Source organism: Periplaneta americana, chromosome 10 (assembly GCF_040183065.1).
Source record: "Periplaneta americana isolate PAMFEO1 chromosome 10, P.americana_PAMFEO1_priV1, whole genome shotgun sequence".
NCBI lineage: Eukaryota > Metazoa > Arthropoda > Insecta > Blattodea > Blattidae > Periplaneta > Periplaneta americana.
The window spans coordinates 53876021-53891874 of NC_091126.1; the positions used below are offsets into that span (position 1 = coordinate 53876021).

At 35.8% G+C, this 15854-nt stretch overlaps 1 protein-coding gene across 1 annotated transcript in view; it reads left to right on the forward strand.

Moving 5' to 3' along the window:
* Positions 1-1132: 1132 nt before the first annotated feature.
* The window catches only part of LOC138707690 (gamma-butyrobetaine dioxygenase-like), a 32210-nt gene continuing 17488 nt past the window's right edge, over positions 1133-15854 (forward strand). Inside the window, exons 1-2 of the mRNA XM_069837491.1 lie at positions 1133-1259; positions 15458-15647. Of these exons, the coding sequence (XP_069693592.1) occupies positions 15465-15647 (183 nt within the window). The 5' untranslated portion in view covers positions 1133-1259; positions 15458-15464. The remainder of the gene's footprint in view (positions 1260-15457; positions 15648-15854) is intronic.

Genomic DNA, 15854 nt, shown 5'->3' on the forward strand with positions numbered 1-15854 from the left:
AAAGTATAGCCTACTATAAAAATAATAAAAACAGACAAATCTAATGTATTTCTTTCGAACATACATTTTTAAATTTTGCAAGGGAAATATTATTCTTGAGCATTTTTTAAAAATGGTTTTCCCAGGTAAGTGTGCTGTCGACAGTAATACCAAGGAGATTGAAACAGCTATCATTATCCATGGATGTACTTCTGAATAAAAGAGATGTAGTTTAGTTTAATTAAGAAGAAATTTATTTGAGCGAAACCATATTTTGCTTCTGTAAGAGCTGAATTAATGAGGGTTTTTAATTCATTAATATCACTATGAAGTGTCGAAAATGTGGCACCATAAGACTATTAGCTTTATATTACTATAAACTGGAATTAAATTTATATACTTGTACATTTTTCTTTTGCGTCACTAAGATCTACAAGGTGAAGACAGTGGAGTATAGAAGGTAGCAAAGCCTTGCTGCGAGTTATGGCGAAGAGAAAATTGCTTTCCTTCACATGGAATTTGCTTCCATATGATTTGTATCCTAATTCTTAAACAATTAATCTAAATTATTCTTTATTGCATCGTTACAGATAATTACATCTCTTCTTTTAATGATAATAAATGCAATTTATATTTAAATGTTTTTCTTTAATGTCTTATGAATTTATATTCTCTCTTGGCTCTACAGACACAGTTGACTTCTAGTTTCCTAACAGTTTGTCTTTCCTTCTCTATTACTTTGTATTTTTCCAAGAATTTACAACACTAATCACTCTCAAATTTTCCTTTGAGGCTTCTCCAGCTATCTCTTCCTTGGTTCTCAATCCCTTCTTTTTCTTTTCGTCCCAGTTCGCAACAGCTTCTTCAGTAATATTTCTTCTTCCATTTGTTTCCATGACACTCCTCAGGACTTCACAAATCTCATGATGTATTCTTCCTTGAAAAATTCTTACACTTCTCTATGTCACAATTTAAATAAATATTGCATCTAAAGTGTAACGTCCTGACTATCAGAGATTTAATAAGCCAATCAATAAAAGGTTAACGTGTACTTGTGCCACTTCTTAATATTCAAATGACAATTTCATTGACCTTCTGCATAGACATACTATAAAAACCTTTGATCCATCAACACACAACGTGGGAGCAATTCAAAATATGCCACGCAGTGGCCAATGTCTTCTTGAATACCAAACAGTTATAAAGTTGCGTCAGTTGAGCATCGTCTGTCATACACATTACATCAGAGTGAGCACTTCAAGTGAGCTTTAACTTCAAATGTGAGTACATTAGGCAGATATTATATTCAAATTCAGATTCTGAATATACGTTCAACTTTTCACATAATCTCCATCCAGGAGTTGTACAAATATCTACAGTAGTTAACTGTATTAAATTATTTTGAAATCCAGTACGCTTTAGATTAAATTATATGAATGTACACATTAACTATAAACTGGTATTAATAATTTTATTAGCTCTGTAATCTAGAAGGTACCTGATATTTGATCTTTTGGTCTGGTTTGACGTTAAAAAAACAGGCGCTATTTTAGCATGGATGCTTGATTTGACCATATTTACGCCTAGGACTAAAGCTTATCTTTCATTCAGATTATTTATATTTTGAAGTTTAAAAAGCTACAAACGAACAAGAATCTAACATTTAAAAGATTTTCTACATTTCTTATTACATTTTCTCACAATTAAGAAATTGAAAATTTTGCTGATTAATCCACAATCCAAGTACCTCGTGCTAAATATTATTAAATTAAATTATGTTTTATTTAACGACGCTCGCAACTGCCGAGGTTATATCAGCATTATCAGTGTGCCGGAATTTTGTTCCGCAAGAGTTCTTTTACATGTCAGAATCTACTGACATGACCCTGTTGCATTTAAACACACTTAAATGCCATCGACCTGAGCCAAGATCGAACCCGCAACCTCGGGCACAGAAGGCCATCACTCTACCAACTGCGCCACCCAGGTCGATTGGTAAATATTGGTAGAGCTATTTCAGTAGAAACATAATTAATGAAAAACCACTAGAAAATCCCTTTATTTTCAAAAATATTTTGTAAATAGCCACAATAATTTCGGATGTTGTCTGAAATACTTTCTTTATCCTTCCTTTGAATTGGTTTTTTACTTGGTGGTACTCATTCTGTCTTAAAAATATTTCAAAGGGAAAGTTTATCTCAAGTTATTCTGGAAGATCTAGACTGTTATTTAATTCATAATCGTTTTCCGAAGTAAGTACAGTAAATAAATTAGGAATAATAAGAAAGCATGCATGAAATTGAAATTTTTATTGAAGTATCAAATTCTCAACAGACTTAATTTTCATACACCTGACATGCTATAACAACAAATCATAATAAACGTCAAAACTTTTAACATTGGTTGGAAATAAATAATGTAACTTTTTTTTAACTTCGTTCACATTTATTTTTCTTCTTTCATATGAGAAATGTATTCACTTGTAAACATCGACAACAGTTCAATATGTTGACATCTTGATTGTGACAATATAAATGTTTGCTGGAAAAGGTCCAATACTTCAAGGTAGGACTTTGCCCATCATTTAAGGTCAAAGGAACATGACATACTGCCACCTATATACAGATTGGTCAATCGTTAGTGACAATGATTAGACAACATAAATATGATTAAATATTTCAAAATAATATTAAATCAAAAATAATCTTATGTCTGTTGATTAATCTTTGCACGTTTCAGACAAACATCCCTTTACTCCATCGGCTGTCTAGGAAGAGTTCTTCCTTCAAAAGCAAAGCTCTCCTCATCAGATCAATATTCATAAGCAGTATAAAATTGGAGATTAATTGAGGGGCAATGAATGAAATCGAAGAGGCCTAAAGTTCCTTGAAAGAAATTTGTGACACAAAGTGTAAAATTAAATTTTATGCACAAAATACGATTTGTTGCAACTCCTAATTATTGAAATACTTTCTCAATGTGACAATATCGCCTATATTTTGAAACAATTTGAATGCAGAAACATGTAGAAGGTCTAAAACAGTACAGAATAATTTTTCCACTCTGATGGACAATGTACCGGTAATCTTGGAATGTAGGCTTTCACGGCCGGCGTCATAGGCATCGATGTTATCCGGGCTAAAGGGCCATGGTCTTTTGGAGCTCTTGCTACCATACGTTTCGTCTGCCGGAGTAGCAGGCGAAACACATGATAGCAACAGCTCCAACAGACCACAGCCCTTTAGCCTGGATAACATCGATCCCAATGTACTGGTACTTTTTGATTAGTCACTGATCAATTACTTGGTAGAAATGAGATTCGAAGATCAAAGCTCAATTTTCAAGGCTTCAAGGCTTAAATGCTCCCTGCAGGTCCATGTGGAGCTTAACGTATAATGAATATGGCTGTTATTGTATAATTTGACATTCATATCTGACATGTTGAGGATTCGTAAGTTCTTTCATTATCTACAGTAGAGTGCAAATTAATCCGAACACGACATATTTTTACATTTTCTGTCATTGTTGGCCTCACAGCTGCTCATACCGCTTTAATTGACATCTGCAGTACGTGTAATTCCATTGTTGAAGGTCTGTCGTTATTATTTTTTTTATAATATGTGACATTTTGCCTGTCGTTTTGTACTTATAAGCATTTCAGTTGTGTTGAAGACTTAATACTGCAATCCTGTGTACATTCTGTCGTCTTCACAAATGGATAAAACTCCACGAAAATGGTCTAAAATTATAATATTAGCAGAGAATTCTTCTATGACACAGAGGCAAATTTCTGCAGAATGTCACATCGGTTTGGCTACTGTTAATTCGATCATAAAACGATACAGGGAGACTGGATCCATCAAACCCCAGAAAAAAGGAAACTGTGGCCGGAAAAGGAAGACTTCACATGCAGATGATCGTTTAATTGTCAGGAAAAGTAAATTAAATCCTGGACTAACTGCTGTCGACTTAACCCTCGAGTTAATGGCTACCACTGGGGCGAATATTCACGTCACAACAAGTGCGGCGTAGGCTTTTGGAAGCTGGACGAAGGGCTCGTAAGCCTATTAAGAAGCAACTGCTAACCCCTGTTATGTGCAAAAAACGCTTAATGTGGGCAAAATTACATCAAAACTGGACAGTGAATAACTGGAAGAATGTACTTTTTTCCTATGAGTCTCATTTCGAGGTCCACGGCCACCGTGTTTCTTACGTACGGAAAGGATTCGAAAAAGTAACAGCAGCTCATCTCCAACAAGCACCCAAATACCCCCCTAAAGTAATGTTTTGTGGTTGTTTTACACATGAAGGGCCTGGAGCATTAATACCTATCAAGGGAATGATGAATTCTAACAAATATATTCACTTATTGGAAACCAGAATCGTACCCCAGCTGCAAAAATCATTTCCGGATGGCAGAGGTGTGTTCCAACAAGACCTGGCACCATGCCATACATCTCGAAAAACTACAGAATTCTTCAACAAGAAGAATATTCAGGTACTCCCCTGGCCAGGCAACTCACCCGACATCAACCCCATTGAGAACTTGTGGTCAATTTTCAAAAGAAGAATGCAAAAAATGGATTGTTCTACAAAGGAGAAGATGATTTCTGCCCTCATTGGTGTATGGTTTCGCGATGAAGAAATGAAGAATATTTGTGGGAAATTAGTGGAATCCATGCCAAATCGTCTCAGAGCTGTTATTAGGAACAAGGGAGGCCACATACAGTAGATTACTGAGGTATGTCTTAGATCCTTTTTTTATCCCGTTTGAGTGTTTTTGCATAAGTAAGTACGTTGTTCGGATTAATTTGCACGCTACTGTATAACACTTAAAAAGTAAGTATTTTCTTCTTTCATCTCCTCAAAACATAATCACATCAAGCTTGCACTTCAAAATGCGCATTCTCAATAATTCTTAAATTTTCTTAAAATCTGTGAATTTTTCTGGAAGGGCTTCCAGATCAGCACTGATTTCAATCTCAAATCGAAATATGCCAGAATTAGAAGAAGTTTCAGATTCATAGTGTCCTCTAAATGACAACTCAACTCAAGAAACGAAAGAATCATTGGTTAAACTAGCGCATAGATAGTTTTGGTGATTTCAGAAGTGACCAGTACTGACATCACAAAACAAAAAATCACCAGCCTTTTCCCAGCAATTGAAAATCCTGCCCAGATTCGTACCGGTATATGCAAGGCATAATAAAATCTTAAACTAACGTGTCACAGGTTATGCAAGGCATAACAAAAGCCTAAACTAGCCTAACCTAACCTGTCACAGATTCGTATATGTAAGGTATAGCTTGAATGTACACTAGCGTGGAACTTTCGTAATGTTACCTAAGTTATGTTGGTATGACTGAAGAAAGAGCTTTAAACACTTGAAAGTGTATAAGCGGAGTACGAAGGAAACTAATTCTGCCTGCGCTAGTTTAGCCAAATCATACCCAAATATGATATTAAAGTATATGCTTACTTGTTATTAGCCAACATCTGATTGTGAAGCTCAATAGCCTATACAGTATTTCTCCTGTGGACACTGTTCACTGAGGTTACCCACTAGAGTCAGTGCATTTGCTATATGAGTAGATAAAAGTTTCATGCCTGTAATGCGGTCATACAAGCTTGAATATCCACCGAAATAATACACATAGTAAGATACTACATAACTAATAAGCTTGTTGAAAAACACTAGTCCACTTCCTATTCTACTCCTCTTGACTTCCTGTTCTTTTTAAACAACAGCTTGACTCAAATGAAAACTTGGGTTGGTCTCCGAAATCTTTTATGTTCCTTTTCGTAAAGAAAAAACCCTTAGGCCTATTCATTACTATAACTTTCCACGGACTTGAAAACACAATGTCGTCAACACTACAAAATAAGAAGAAAACTTGTCGAATATATGTGTCATAGAAGAAATGAGCAGAATTGTAAAGACGGGGACAGACTATTGTTGTATAATATAAAATCTATCTACCGTAATTGAAATTGATTCAAAATGCAATGTTTAACGTTATAGATAATGTGATATTCAGATATAATACCACAGTCTAGTATATACAGTTACGAAGTTCAATAAGTAGTAAATATGCATCCATGGATAGTTGCTAACCACTAGGATCGCTACTACTGCCTCATCACAGACAATGCGAAATGGTACCTGCACAGTCTATTGTTCCTAGTACTCTCATAAACTCAAGCTTCGTAACTGTATATACTAGACTGTGGTAATACTACCTTAAATAAGTATGCAACAATTATTTTGAAACAAAGTACCTACAACTCTACCTAGAATTGTAATTATTAGAACCACTTTTTCCTTCACTATAATAATCGAGTAGCGATTTACGGTAATAACCCAGTCTAGTATATACAGTCACGAAGCTCAATACGTAGGTAATATGCATCCATAAACAGTTGCTAACCACTAGATTCGCTGCTATCGCCTCATCACAGACAAAGCGAAATAGTACCGGCACAGCTATTGTTTCTAGTACCACAGTCTACTATAGACAGTCGCGAAGCTCAATATGTATTAAAATTGCAAACATGGGTAGTTGCCCACCACTAGGATCGCTACTGTCACCTCATCATCGCAGATCTCTCTCTTAGTAGACGACAAAATATCTTACACTTTCGTTGTGTTCTTTTGGAAAAATTAACACCTTCCTTCCATTATTGAAATATTAAATGCATAAAGTTAATTTATTATTTTAATGAAGTATATTAAATTCCACCATAAACTCGAAGATACCTGCAAGAAATAGGTTAATATTATTTTTGTTTGTGCAAAACGAACTGAAATTTATTATAATCGCTTCACTCATTCAAGATTATAGCGATAATGAACTATGAAACTAATAAATATTAATTTGCATTTTCCTTTACAACAATAATAATGGAAATATGAATTAATGGAGTAACTTACGTGTACCGGCACTTGTAGTGTAGGCTTACGTGGTTAACAATGTGGGATGAGGTTAAGCAATAATAATCACACCAGAATTGGAAATAAAACGTGATCAATAAATTTTATTGTAACAGACTTTTTCTACGTCTCTAGTAAAGTAACAAATAAAAATAACAACAAAATTAACAGCTATAATTAAAAAGATATCCTTTGAAAAAAAAAGTAGGCCTAAGCAATAATAATCCCACCAGAATTGAAAATAAAACGTGATCAATAAATTTCATTAAAACAAACTTAATTTTTCTACGTCTCTAGTAAAATATTATTATTCCAATTATTGTATTTTAGTCATTAACATTTTCATTACAACCAATAACGAACATTTCACAAGCATCAATGTGAAATTCGCAACGAGCTAGCACTCGATGGAAATACGACACAGTCCAAAGTCGACCGTGGACAGTCTATTGTTTCTAGTTGCTAACCGCATGGAGCGCTTTATCACGAGATTTGCAAAAAATCACCTCAAGCTTCGCGACTGTATATAGTAGACTGTGCTAGTACTCTCATCATCTCAAGCTTCGTGACTGTATATAGGCCTACTAGACTGTGGTAATAATGCCGTAGTTAATACTTAATTAATGACTACAAAGATGGCAGTTCATATCATGCTGTAGATGATGATAAGACTTTATAAACTTTATATAAAACATGACTCTCGTCTTTCCCTCACGTCTCAAGGTCGAAGAATCTAAAAGAAAAAACTACCAAAGGCAGTTAACATTAGCTTTGCCAATAAAGCCCAACTACAGAAGAAGCACATAGGGTATATGGATACTACAGGATTGTTTCCGATGTCTGATAACGAATTTGAATGACTTCATGTGCGTCAGGCGTCACACGACAGCTGAACTGTGGCGCGAAGTGACAGGCCAGTAGTGAGTGATTTCATAGTCAAGAGTGCACGGCGACTTACAGCAGAAATTCCCAAGAAAATCGAGCCTTTTTGGGAGGGGTACATAACGACCCTTTCCGATGCCAAGTACATTTAAGTGAAAATAAAAGAAGCCTGCAATAAACGAGGTTTCGTTATTTACAAGAAAGGCACCTTCTCTGTACTTAATAAGATTGGTAAAGCTCTAATGGAATTATTTTGTATCATCTCGTGAGGTGCGGCGACTTGTGTCGGGGGGGTGGATTTGCTTGCTTTTTCCACTCTGGAATTAATCCCAGCCGAGTTTTGCTAGTCTTATTAGGTACACACAAGACGTCTTTCTTGGAAATAACGAAACCACGTTTTTTGCAGGCTCCTATGATTTTCACGTAACTGTACTTGGCAATCAGAAAGTGTTGCTATGTACCCCTCCCAAAAAAGGCTCGATTTACTTGGGCATTGCTACTGTGATACACCGTGCACTCTGATTATGAAATCACTCACTACTCTTGCCGCAGTTCAGCTGTCGGTGTGATTCCTGATGCACATGACGTCATTCAAATTTGTTATCAGAGATCAGAAACAACCCTGTAGACGGGAGTTTCTCTGCTAACACACATTAAACAGAAATCACTAAATCACTGCAGAAAATAAAACTTTAACACTTTTTGGTATACTAGCACAAACCAGGCACCTACTACACCACATCTGTGGCTCAAGTGCTAAACGTGCTGGTCTTCCATCCAAGCGGCCTGAGTTCAATCTCAGTTTGTGATGATTAATTTATAGTGGACAAAGCATACATTGCAGAGGGTTTTCTCGGGGTACTCCTTTTTCCCTCTATCATTCTACCAACACTTTCCATCTCCATCTCATTTCATCTATCATCTGCAATAATAAGAATAGGCTGTGGTGGAGTCTTGGGGGGCAGTATGGCTTTCCAATACTCATATATGAAGTTCTTGAGGCTTCAGGCCTCTGGAGTTTATCACTATCAGGCTACTCATGTGCGGATGGGACCTGGCTCTCAGGGGCTGAGACAAGATGGCCCACCTTTCAGCATTGGCTGATCAGGAAGGACTTGGGGTTACGGGCCCCTAGGGCTTATCAGGCTACTCATCCGTGAAATGGAACCTGGCTGTATCAGAGGTCGAGGCAGAATGGCCCACCTGTCAGCATCAGATTCACAAATGCCACTCAGGTCAAGTACTGAATTTGGACAATCATCGCATTTATGTACTGTATATGGCGTACAATGAGCTAAAGCATGCTTTACAAGTAGGCCTACATACCCATCCCGGGTTCAGCTCTCTGAAGCCAAGCCAAGCCAAGCTAAGCTAAGCTAAATCGAAAACCAGATACCATTCTAAAAGAACTGTCTCTATCAACGAAAATTCCTGGAATTGATGCCAATACCTGAACTTGACTAGGCACCTAAGAGTTTTCGTTTAACTTTTTCACCTTCAGAGTTTATTTGATGTCTATATGAAACATAGGCGGAGTTATTGGGGGGGGGGGCACGGCCCCCCAAACCTGTCTCAACTCTTTTTTTGTTCTATTAACATGAGAAAATATTGAATTCAAAAGATCTTTTTTCCTTTTGTGTATGATTAAATTGCTATGCTTAAAATGTTGAATTAATGTCTTCAGATCATATGTCTGGACTATAACATTTATTTTAAATTTCTGAATGTATAAGAATTGCTATGTCTCATTTAAGGAATGGAAGCACTGTAATGTTTCTTTTGTAACAGCTTGTACTCATGTGTTAGAAGTCTGCAGGTGTTCAGGCCGCCACTTGGAGAAATATGAGTTACACAACAATGCAGAAAACAGAAAAGTGATCCTGGTATAATGTGTAAAGTTAAAGACGAGATTAAATGAAATAATTAGTTTTTACATTTCATATGATATCATCAGGAAGATAAACTTCATATAAAAAAAGTTTCTGTTAGCACTGTTAGGTAGTTTTATTGATGTATGGATGTTTTTCTGTATGAAAGAAAAAGAAGAGGGAGATTGTTTTAAGTTATACCCTATTAGACAAGGTGATCTGTTTGGATATGGATAAAATAAAACACCGTAAGACATTTACTACTGAACTTCATTTGTCGAAACTTTGTGCATACAACACTGAAAGATGGGAGATTCCTCAGAGCTCAACATGACCCCACAACTCATAATGGTGATGCAATTCAGCCCATGTCCATTATAATAATAATAATAATAATAATATTAATAATAATATTTATTTGTCAGAAACCAGTGTACAAGGCCTGGATATGACATCGTCAGGTTCGATAATACACACACACGCACACATACACTCACACATGCACAAACAAACTTAGCACAAATAAATATAGACAAGTAAACAAATAATTATAAGCAAATAAACAAACATAGTCAAATAAACAAACACTGAGAAATAAACAAAACAAACACTGAGAGATAAACAGAGTATGCTGTAGGTTAACACATTTATATAAGGACAAAAGTATAATTAAAATACAAAGAGACAAATTAAAATATAAAGAAAGGGTTACATTTCTAAAATACAATATTTACATCACACTCCATGAATTCATTCACTGAATAAAAAGGTCTGTTCAGCAACCATCTATGTATGCAGGACTTAAACCTATTTATTGGTAACTTTCTCGCCTCCAATGGTAACTTATGAAATATATTTATGCCATTAAAAAAGCAGGTATTTGAGCTCACACTCAATCTGCACCTTGTGTAATCTAATTTATCTTTATTTCTTGTGTTGAAGGAATGTATATCTGATCTAGTCTGATAAAGATCTATGTTGGATCTAAGGGATATCAAGGTTCTGTAAATGAATAGATTGTAAACTGTCATTACCTTTAACTCTGGAAATAGTGGTCTACATGATTCCTTGGTATTTTTATTGAATATTACCCTCAGTGCTCGTTTTTGTAGTAATAAGATGCTATTGACTCCTGTTGCACTTCCCCATATATGAATTCCATAGTTAATGTGAGATTCAAACAGTGCAAAATATACCTGTCTGAGAGTTTCTGTTGAAACCAATGGCCTTAACTTCCTAAAAACAAAAATTACTCTCGACAATGTAGTACATATACTTTCTATGTGTTTGTGCCATCCTAATTTTGGATCCAAATAAAAACCTAACAGTTTAACATAAGATATTTAATTATCTAGTGTGTTGGGGAGGCCTAAGATTAGTTTCTGGGTTTTTTCTTCATTAAGCATTAACTTGTTTGAGTGAAACCATTGCTTAGCTATGTTAAGATTATTCATCTGTGACAACTTTAACTGGTTAAGATCTGAGTGAGATGTTATTAAGGTGGTATCATCTGCATACATGATTAGATCTTGAGGCAGACTGAATGGTAAATCATTTATTAATACAAGAAAGAGAAAAGGGCCTAATATGCTGCCTTGAGGAACTCCATTAGTGACAAGTCTCACATCAGAGAGCTTATTTGATATATTAACAATTTGTCTTCTATTTTTTAAATAAGATCTGATAAGGTTTAAACTCTCTCCTCTAATACCATAGTGTTGTAACTTAGCTATTAAAAGATCGTGGGATATGCAATCAAATGCTTTAGTAAGATCACACAGTGTTAAAGAGAGATATTTTTTGTTTTCAAATGCTGTAATGACTTCTTTGACGAGGTATTCCAGGGCTAATACTGTAGATTTATTCTTTTGGAAACCGAACTGCCTAGGTGAGATAAGTTGATGTTGGACGAACCATTCATTCATTTGCTTGTAGAGGAGAAATTCAAAAGCATAAGAGGGGTGATTTGTTGAAAAGCTTGAGTAATTCTTACTCTCAGATCATCAATGTTCCTAGATTTCTGTAAATAGACAATGTCTTTAACAAAACCCCACACGAAGAAGTCAGGAGGGGTTACATCTGGGGAGTTTGAGGGCCAAGTCAAGAGATAGCTGCTTCTCGTACTGGGTTTCGCCTGTGACCTCCTGCATGTTTATTTTTTTAACACAGAACCTGTTTCTACAAATGTTCGATATCACAACATTATGGAATCGTATTTATGTACATTATTCACACCATACTCACGCCGAAATTCCCTTTGAACTCTTTCAACACTCTCAAATTTAGCATATCAAAGAACACATTGTGCCCACTGTTGATTTGTAGTAGCCATTTTAATCATCTACGATTTTCATTTGTCCTTTCAGATTATGCATTGTTGATTGTCATATATGGAAACTCCCACCTTTTAATTATAATATAACCAGCAAGAAATTTTTCCTACTATCACAATAGCTTTAAAATAATAAATTCATATTATCCATGCCCACACGGATCAGACTATAATTTTTAGTAGACTTACAGTTCAAGCCCTATATAACTCGGTCCAAAACATCGCGGATATGGATGTAACACTGTAAGAAATATACCCCCGAAAATACCTTTATTAAATAATTATATTCCGATATACTGTACCACAGTTATGCTATAACGAAGGGAGGAGGTAAATGACGTCCCCCATAACCCCGTTATATGGGGATTCTACGGTTTTGCTTTGCCCCCCCTCCCCCAAGGAAATGGTTCTCTCTCCGCCTATGATATGAAATTATGCCTGGACTGATGGAAAGGCAAGGGCAGTCTCGTCCAGTGGCGTATACTGGTTAAAGGGTTTGGGCTACCACTGACCCTATTATTACACAAAATATATTTTAAAATCCCTATAATAAAATTCCTTACATATTTATGTGAATTCCAGACGTCTTGATTGGGACGAAAATACGTTGATGACTTCGTCATTGAAATTACAGTTGGGCCACTTGCAAAGTTTCTGTAGAAATGACTTTTCAATGGACATCAGTGCCAAGCCGGATAAACGTTCTTGTGTATGAGTTGATCTACAGTAGGATTTTATTCTTTTCAACGCAGAAAATGTTCTTTCTACTGATGCTGACGTAGCTGGTATTGTCACAATTAATGTTGCCAATTTAAGAACTTCAGGAATAACTTGGTTCAGCTGGTTTTCATATATGGCAGATAATATTTCATGGATAGGTTTGTTCGAAAAATCAAAGACTTCTGCTGAATATATTACACTTAATTCATTTTTCAAACGTATTTGATCAAAGTGACTGTTATAGGACTGAAATAATTTGTTTAGTGCCTCATTCGGGAAGTTTTCTCTATAAGCAGAAAATTTTTGAGAATCTAGAAGATGTGTGAACTGAAGCTTTCCATAATCAGAAAATCTGTCAGTAATTTTCATGTGCATACGATCTAGTATGCTGTAGTACACCTGCCTGTATTTCAATTCATCATCTCCTTGTCTTCGCTTTAATGGTGGTTCCATTGTATTGGCTGAAGAATTTTCATTTTCCATATTACTCCATATGGACGGAAACCCACTACGTATGAACTCGGATATAGTATTTTTTTAACTTTAATATCTCTTGCAACTATTGAAAGTAGTATGCTATGTCTAGACTTTTTGTCTGAAGAATATTGTAGAGCACATCTGTATGTGCGAACACTCTAGCATAGACTTCAAGAAGAAATATATTCTGAAACTGTGTGAAAAAATTCTAATATCCTTGAGCCTGCACAATTACAGCATCATCCCAGTTTTCTTCAGAGTCATTACAAATGATATTTTTAAAGAAAGCAGTCCGTTTTTCTCTGTATTCCTTTATTGTATTTACAAGCCGAGATGCAAAATTCAATCTAGTTGGTGCTACTTTTGGGAGTTTCTTGTTCATAAATTCCTTGAGTTTTCTGATCTTTTAGGAGATGATGAGAAAAATGCAGCTAAACCCGACAGTGTTTTGAAAAAATGCGGCATTCTGGAATGGATGAAGTAGTTTGTTGCAAAACTAAATTGAGAACATGGCTGTAACAATGGACAAATAGTGCTTGAGGATATTTTTCTTGAACTTTTGTTTTCAAGCCATTAATATTTCCCGCCATAACTGAAGCACCATCGTATGTCTGTGCAATTAACTTATTGCCGACATTGTATTCTGCTGTAACACCTTCTACATGCTGAAACCAAGCAGCAGCAGTTTTGTCCGAACTGACATTTGTGAATCCTATAAACCGTTCTTGAACATTGGCAATACTGTCGACGTATCTTAAAACAGTGGACAATTGACTCTGATTAGAGCAGTAACTTGTTTCATCAACAACAATGGCCATAAAAGGTTTTATTTTCTTTATCATAACCCCACTTATAGCAAATATTAAGTCATTCTGATTTGCGGGAGAAGTACCACGAAATACTGTTGAACTCTCAAGATGATTGGCCAGTAAATGGTCAAATTCACTTAAGGAACTTAAATATTCAATATAATTTCCTATATTGTCTGATTTCACACTCTCGTTATGACCCCGAAAAGCCAATTCTTGTTTTCCTAGAAAGCAGACTGCGTTAATAAGATGCAGTAAAATCTCCCGATTTTTTTTTCACAAGAGCATTGTGTTGGTTGATGTGAGAGCTTTTTGCTTATCTAGCTGTAAATCAATTCTAGTCTTTCCAAAGTTTGCAAAGTTCATGCTACTACAAATATGAGCTTTTGATTTGTCGTATTCTAGGACTGCCGTTCGAAGGGAGTTCATATTAGAAAACCCCTCTTTTGACCACACATTAGTTTCGCGGCTAAATAACAAACATGGCCAGCAAAATAGTTTAGACAGTTTAGAAGTACCACACAACCAATTCCACTTACCATATGATATTGAAGTGAAATGGCGTGTGTACTCTCGCTGTTTTTCTTTTACGTCCATGGACAAATTTAACTCTGGAGTTGGTCTTTCCATTTCCACAATTTCAACTTTCTCGTTGTTATGTACGACGGTTAAAAGGCACTTTTAATAAACCTTTTATTACACAGTCATTTTCAACACAAACCTCTCCAGAAACTTGTTCTGCCATATTTTTCACAATATCACTTAATTGGGAAATTAAAAACTTAATAATTCACAATTAATATAAGTCTTAGACATTCGAACAAATCACAGATTTAAAATAATGCACTGCAAGAACACAATCACATTCAGAGCTAGCGTACTAAGCGTATTGTTGCTTCACGCCTGTGAAGAAACCGATCACGAGAGCGGCAACTCACGGCCTACACTGCACGATAGAAACAGTAGGGAGCGGGGGGGACGGGCAGTTGTGCGAAGGACAGCGTGCGCGGAACGGTCACAGGCTACCTCACGTGCAAGCGGTTTCTCCAGCGATGCCGCCTTGACAACTTGTTTCTTTTCGAGAGCAGAGAGCGCATATAAATCTAACAATTACTTTAATTTTAATTACTATGGTAAAACTAATAATACAAAATTATTACATTATGTTATATTATAAACTTTTTCTTTTGTAATTTCCTTGGGCTACCGCTGGTAGCCCCGGTAGTCTGCAAAATACGCCCCTGGTCTCGTCTTACTTTAACTACAGAACAAAGAAGTTCTTGAAAAGACTGAGAATTAATAAAAAACAATAAAGAATAACTGAAATAGTTTCGAAAGTGAAGTATATTCCCATGACAGTGTTCAGCTCATGATGGATATAAATTATCATACTGAATTGAAGTCAATCGATTTTAATAACAAATTGTATTATAATTAGGTACCATATATTTGTTTCCAGAACAACGATGCAGAACCTGCGCACTCTCGTCCTTTCCTCTGTCAAGTTTGGGCAGAAAGTTCAGTCCCTCAAGACCAGCAGACAGTTACGATTCTCTTTCACTGCTTCTTCGACCTCAGGGATTAGATTTGTTCACAGCTCTGAAGTCAAGCAACAAGGACCAGTTTCTCAACCAAACGCAGAAGAAAAGGTAGCTTACACATAAACTGAAAGTTTAATGCAACCACGTGACTTAATCACATCATAAAATTTTCTCAATTGATAACCATGTGATTTAACGACAGCGTGAACATTTCTCATTTCAAAACCAGGTAATCGTAACAAAACTAAAATTTTAGCAGTAATTATTATGAATGAGAAAATATATACTGTATGTGAAATAAATTCATATTAAAAC